We start from the raw sequence: 7569 nt of genomic DNA, 5'->3' as shown, positions 1-7569 counted from the left end.
GTGTGTGTGTGTGTGTGAACCAGCATTACAGCCATTTTAAAGTTACTAATGTGCTCAATGGTTGTCTACAGATAGACAGGGATTACCTGGATAATGTCACAATACTATAAATTAATATGTGATGCCAATTAGTAAATTATTATTTAAAGTTAGTTTTTTCCTTCAGCCTGAGGCACGAATCACAGCTATAGCACATTCAAGGCCTGGCCCCATAATTCCTCCAAAGTTGAATCAGAAAGGAAATTCAGTGAAGCTGCAAATTATGTGATTTGCTTTTGGAAAAAGAGAAGCTACAGCTTGCTGTTATTTTTTTTGGCAGAAATAACTGAGTTTTAAACTCAGTGATCTGATGTTACCTGCCAAAATGCATCAAGAGTTTGCATTTTTATGAACACAGGCTGAGAATGTTAGAAAATATCTGGTTCTTTTATTAAAAAAAGGCAAAGATGCTTATATTTTGTATTGATGACTAAAGCCTAGAAGGTGAACAAGTCATCTAACTGTGGTGTAAACACAGTTTACAATGTACAATGTAAACAATATCATCTGCCTCCATTTGGACCCTCCTACTACTACAGGGCTCATCTCCATTGTCATCACTCTGGTTATTAATTTGTGGGGCAGCTGGTGGCTAACTTGTTTGCGCAGGAAAAACATATCTGTCACCGTCACGCACTGCTTTATTTTAGTCCTTACTCTTTCAGCTCTGACTTTTTTACTTTTTTACTATATATACACAAACAGAATCAAAGCAGTAGCAGACCTCTGGGCCAAGACCCCGTGTCGGGCTCATCATCACAATACTGTGGCCTTTCCGATGGGTCAGATAATCAGACAGAGCAGAGCAGGGATACACAATTACCCAAACTTACCATCTCAGTAGTAGCAGACCCATAACCACACAGATGCATGTGCACACACAAATGAATATGCACTTGTGCATGTACACGCACGCCCCACTGAACTGGCTTATTTCAGATTAATCTCCATCTACTTCTGTCCCTCCACTAATCTGTCTGTCAGTATATCTGCCGCTGCTCTGCTGAATATCACAGTGCTCTGTTATCTGTCTAGGTTTTCTTCCTCTTTTGAGTCATCTTTCCTCCCACTGTAAAATCGCAAGCTTCTCCAGCTGGTGAACACATGAATTATTAAACACACCTGGGACTGGGAGCATTTGTAAAACACAAATTCAATTAAGTTCAATGCTTGCCAGCCTTACAGTCAGATCACACAAATCGATCTCTGTCTACCCTTCTCCTTTTGCATCTCTTCTCCTTCCTACTGCTTCTTCAGAGCCAGTGAATTTGTCACTATTTAACACAAATGCATGCCAATGACACCCATAGAGTATGACTGGCTATATTAACATGCAAAATAAGTGATTACAAAGAAAGTTTAAGGTGACAGTTGACAGGAGCTGGTCTCATCTTACACAATGCTCTGTTTTCCCTGTTCACACTGAAAGTAACGACAGGCTGTTCTCAACTTCACCACCACTTAAGAGAGGGTTTCAAAAAGCTAAAGAAAAGAACATGTTCAAATATTTTTACGTTAGTGTGGACAACTGTCATGGCACTGGCAGATATATTTGCAAACAAGGAAACAAGAACAAAACCAAAGACACAATTGAAGCTCCAGAGCTCTTATTTGTGAAATTCTATTCTCCCAAAGGTGGCAACACATTCCTACCTCTCCCTGTAAAAATAAGGCAAAAAACCTGTTCCTGTGACATTTCAGTCCATCCCAGACACATGAGAAACACAAAATGCCATCAAAAAGAAGTCAATAGAGATGCTCCCTTTTCACTGCCCTTCATTCAATGACCTTATCAAAGAGAACAACAGCTTGAAGAGTGGTCCTTGAACACAACAAGTACCCATACTCCACTGGGGAGGACATGAAGCATATTCATAGTAGTAAAAATAACATGATGAGTCATTTACAGCTCCCTTCCAGGTCTTGCTTTCCCTCCCAGTGATTCTTTTTTTTGTTGAGCCCATCCTGCTTTTGAGGAAGTAAATTTGCTTGCCTTCACAAAACCGTGAAGTCGTAAGGCTGTTGACATCGACTCACTACACCCTTTTCCCAACAAAACCCAACTGAAAGGACAAATCAATTGTGAATTTAAATGTAATTGATTAACCTTCCTGGAATGCCTCCAGGATGTCTCACTGGTGAAAAGGTTCATTTGGGGCTCTCAATCACAATTCATAATACTGAGGATCATGTAATCCTGTTGTCCTCTTCACCACAGCCAAGTCCATCTGAGAAACATTAAATGCCGGGGGAAGATTAAGGAAGTTGAATTCACCTACAGCAGATTATAGGCTACAGCTGCAAACTTTATGATCACTTCTGGGCTTTTATAGAGGAAGTAATCCATCCTGTGCACTACAATGTCGCTTTGGCCTATATGTGAAACATAAAATACGACTGTGGATTCAGTGTTTTGATTCTGATGAACTTTAAACTCAAATGTCAAGAAGCAGAGATTAAATAATTAATTGGACACTGAATAAGGCATATGGGAAATCTTGGTTTAGGCAGAGCAGACTGGTTTTCTCTGTTCCTCCCTCCCTTACCCTCAAATAAATGTATGCAATTAATTCTGTAGCCTGTTGCCACTCAATGAATTTATTCAACAAAAACACGAGACTTGAGCCTGAGACAATCAGTAAGCTGCCTACATCTTAAATATTAACTACTGCTTGCCCCGTTTGCCTCAAAGCAGCATTAAATGGTTTCCACAGCTTCCCAAAGCTATAGAAACTAGTTAAGTACTACTGAAAGACTTAAGAGGAATGCCTTTAAATTAGAGTTGTTCAGATACCGATACCAGTATCAGAATTTCCTCCGATGCTGCCTAAAATGCGTCTTGTGCACCAATCAAATACCACAGAATTTATTAGCCCAGTCATTTTTTCCCCCAGGATAGCGAAGTCATGGCTCGACCTACTCTGACTCTAACTCTGACAAAGGGTTTAACCTGAGCCAGGCCATGATAGCGATCATACAGGCTTAGTATACACTTGATAAAAACTAATATTATTTTTACGCACATGTTACCACAGGATTGGTACTTAGTATCGGGTGATACGCAAAGTTCAGGTATCAGTATCGGGAAAGTGGAAAATGGTATCGGAACATCACAATGAATAGAATAAAAAAAAAACACTCACTCTTCTTAGCAGCAGCCATGTCAATTGGTCCGGTACAGACACACTTCGACAAACACTGTCACAGCCTAGTCATCTCAGCAGTGTGACCTCAGCTCAACCCTGCAAAACAAGTTAGGATAACGGAGACAATGAGAGAGAAGCATTTAGCTCTATATAGAGATAAAGTGACAGAAAACAATAGGCAGTGATTAGATCAACAGAAGAGCACTGGAAGATAAGGAGGAAGGTGGTACATGAGAGAGAAATAAAACAGGGAAATAACAGCTCGCCACAGAACGCTTCCCAGGGTGTTTTTATTTCTAAATGCATGACCCCCAGGTTAGCCAGTATTTCAGCTGAGAGCACAGATGTGCAGTACTAGTCAGGCCAGGAGTATCACAGACTCCCGACCGAGACTTCAATTAAAGGAAAACAACAAAACAGCCTAAGAGGATTAAATAGGGGCTGAAGCTGCTATTTGAGGGCTTCACCCAGATGGAAAACATTCATCACATCTCTGGGAAATGCTTGATATAGAAATAGAAATACATAGAAGAAAAGACACAGTATATCTGTACACAATATAGTGCATAATAACAATGTTATGGCAACAAGTGCAAGGGAAGGTCTACCAGTATTTAATCTTCTGCCCCAATAATACTCAAGAAAGCAGCCTTACTTTCAGGCATTACTGCTGTAATGCAACAATAACAGGAGTTTCTCTAAAGCTGTCATTTTTACCGAATATTAAAAACCAGGTGAGAGCTTTACATGAACACAACACACACGCTCATTACATTATTGTACAACCCTCGCTAATGTTATCAGAAGTGGCAACTGTAGTTGGTGCAATACAACTAATGGTAGAAGTAGTATTTGCAGTAGTGACGCGAGTGAAAAACAATAAAGTTCGCTAAATCCTTACACACGGTTTCCACAAGAGTTCAGGCAGCAACTAATGCTATTATTAGCACAAAAGTATGCCAACTGGTGCTTTGTGAAAACAGCCTGAAGGGCATCTTTAACCAATCAGGCAGCATGGATACCCTTAACCAGTAAACATCAACATGCATGTGCCAAATTTGATGAAATTCCCTTCAAGGCTTTCCTGAGATATCACGTTCACGAGAACGGGACGGATGTGAGGTCACAGTGAGTTTGATCTACGACCACCAAAATCTAATCAGTTCTTACTTGAGTGGACGTTTGTGTCAAATTTGAATAAGTTCCTTCAAGGCGTTCCTGAGAACTGGCCGGACAAAAACCGCAAGGAGGCATAAAAATACTCCTACAACATTCCCATTTTTTGTGTTTGTGGAGAGAGAATAAAGATTCACAATTAAGATTTATTGACTTTGTATTTCAATAGAGGATTGAATTGAAACAGAACCAGAGCATCCAGCAATGACCTGAAAGAAGATTAAATATGTTTTTTCTCACTCTTTATGCCAAGATAATGTCTGATCTCAGAACACATAGTTGAAAGATAAGGCTCATATAAACAGCCATGTTACAAAATGTTTTTGTTAAGCTTAATAAAGGTAATTATATTCCAATTGGCTGCTTTATTATAATAAAAAAAACCCTGGAATGTTTCATAAATACAAAGTGTTCTCAGGAACCACTTACATCTGGGATACCAGTGACCCCAAGAATCACTTGTGTGGTTTGCACTTCCTTCTTTCAAGGCTGGGAACGAAGATGCAGCGAGTGAGGATCAGTGCCAGAGTCTCTGCTTTGCTTGCAGCGAGACAGCAGGGAAGGGTGTCACTTCACGGAACAGAAAACTTACAATGTCACATCCACTGAGAACAGAGTTGGAATCAGAGGATGATCTACTTTTAACAGTACGAAATATACCAGTGCTGTTTTTGGGCGGCTAAATGGGTCGCTATGATTAGAAAACCCACTGATGAGATTTAAATGTGCACGCCTGCAGCTGCAAGAGCCGCAGTGTGACATGTAAAGTGTGTCTGATTGGATGGAGGCATTGCAAAAAACTTTGAAAGCTTACAGGTGTTTATGTAAATGTTTTTTTTGTGATTTTTGTGATTGTTGCTGACTCTTTGATCACTACCACTGTACAGAGGTTTCTAAAAGGATCATTCCTGTTTACTACAGAATGGGTCCAATTGTTGCAGTCATGATCATCCTTAATACCTGGACTGTTCTCACAAAGTTTAAGAGAACTGGGGATCCAGTAACATCATTAAAAAGGATTCCAACAGGGCAAGATCCACGAGAAGTCAGACAATCAAACAGGCTTTAAACAAACACCCAGGTTAGTTATTTATTTACCTCCCATACCTGTGCCTAGCTTTCTTGTGCAATCTCGGGTGCACCTTTTTTTCAGTTTTACCTCCGAATTAAGATCTGGATTCACAACCTGTCAAATCATCCGACTGACTGACAAACAAAGAGTGACGTACAGGACGAAGTGGCAATGTAAACCGACATAGGTGTGACCCAAAAAAACAAATGATAGCGGTGGTTTGTGTGGTTAAAGATAGTCTACCATACAAATACATGTTGTTAATTACCTATTTAACACAATTGGTAACAGCTTTAATTCTTCATTTAGTTGTTTTTGTGTATCCACAGTTAACTGCTGCATTGTACTGACTAGTACCTTCTACAGTAGCTTTCAAAGAGTGTGAGAATTGAGCTTAATTTACATGCATGACCACCTTATTTAAATCCCAAAGCCCGAGCGAGCTTTGTTGCTGACAGCTCTCCCTCCGCTCTGTGTCACAGTTGACAAATTAAAATTGGAGATGCCACAGAGAGCAGCAACAGGTACCCATCTCCTGCTTCGAATTTGATGCTTGTTATTTCGAGAAAGTGATTTGATCTCCTCCATGTGAAACAGGCACATGCTGGGAGTGAGAGAAAATATCATTTTCACTAAAGTTAACATTGTCTCACTACACTGTTAACCCTGTTTATATAGCTCTACCTTACTAGAGCTTAAACAATTAGACAATTTGATCTGTCAATTAATGGTTTATGTCATAAATGTCAAACAAATTCACTTACTTCAGATTCTCAAATGTGAATATTTGATTATTTTCGTCATCCTTTATGATAGTAAACTGAATATCTTTGAGTTTAGACTGTTGGTCAAACATATAAAGCTATCTGAACAACTTGAGCTCTAAGAAGTTGTGATCAGCATTAATCAGCAAGTTCACTGAAAATGAAAATAGATGTTAGTCGCAGCCCCAATTAACTATAAACTTAATGTGATCACAACATTGTTAACCCTGTATACATATATGTATTACATACTGTAGCTCATGTTCTATATGTCTCCACTAAATAAACTGTAAACCCTGTCTTTATTCCTGCTCTATACCATACTATGTACATAGTATGGTATAGAGCACCATACTATGAACAAGCTATATCATGAGTTTTATGTCTATTACAATATTTGACCCTCTGCCTACATCTAGCTAAAAATAGTGCAGTCTAAAACAACAGCCCTTCAATAAATCTTAACTGCACAAAGCTTACCATGTTCAGTGTTGTTGATTTAGAGGTGTTGATTCAATATTATGGTCATTTGGAAGCTGCAGAGCGTGGGGTTTCTAATATTTTGTCCAATACAGTAACATCAGTAAACATCAACACTATCAGTCACTTTTTGTACTTCTTGTACTAAAATATGTCATTTTCATTAGTTTAAACTCTCTAAAAATGCATTTGTTTGTTGTTCATTATGCATAAATCTAAGAAAATAAAGCAGAAATGCTTTAAAAGTGACCTATGAATCAACAACACAGCATAAAAACAACACAACTGAGACTGGTGGTATAAATACACACTAAAAGTGACTTTAGGTAACACAATTAAAACAATTGTAACTTAAATTAACATTAATAACTGGAGCAACATGAACATGAATACACACAGTTATGACTCCATCCTTGCTGGTAATTTCCCCTAAAAAAGTTGCCGCGTTAACACAAAACTGCCAACACAAACACACAAACAAACAAACAACAACAACATACAGTTTGTTTATGTCTTCAGACGAGCTTACCTTACTTTGTCCTGGACGGATGAAACTCGGACACCTTTAACCGATAACCGTCGTCGTCCTGTTAGTAACACCACCACCACCAGACAGACAGACAGACAGACAGAGAGAGAGACAGACAGAGAGAGAGAGAGACAGACAGAGAGAGAGACAGACAGACACCTTCACTCACTTTCTCTACCGGACAATTTCCGCATGCGATCACGTGGTTTGCTCTCGGTGTGTGTTTTTCAATGTAACCGTGGTTCCGGTGGTTCCGGTGGTCGACCGAGACACCTGCACCGCTCCTATCGGCTCTGTGCCGCCGGGGAAGAGGAGATCAAAGCCGGCTGTAGTGCAGCAGTTGCCCCCCCTTTCTCTCTCTCT

The 7569-nt window shown here is 39.6% G+C and overlaps 1 protein-coding gene across 1 annotated transcript in view; it reads right to left on the bottom strand.

The window, feature by feature from the left end:
• The window catches only part of cunh20orf27 (chromosome unknown C20orf27 homolog), a gene marked incomplete in the record, with an annotated part of 28804 nt that extends 21435 nt beyond the window's left edge, over positions 1–7369 (bottom strand). Inside the window, 3 exon segments of the mRNA XM_035675244.1 lie at positions 3183–3281; positions 4791–4931; positions 7207–7369. Of these exon segments, the coding sequence (XP_035531137.1) occupies positions 3183–3201 (19 nt within the window).
• Positions 7370–7569: the final 200 nt, after the last annotated feature.

Source organism: Morone saxatilis, unplaced genomic scaffold (genome assembly GCF_004916995.1).
Source record: "Morone saxatilis isolate NCDOM2014 unplaced genomic scaffold, NCSU_SB_2.0 Contig4, whole genome shotgun sequence".
Lineage (NCBI taxonomy): Eukaryota > Metazoa > Chordata > Actinopteri > Moronidae > Morone > Morone saxatilis.
This window is presented reverse-complemented; position numbering and strand designations above follow the sequence as displayed.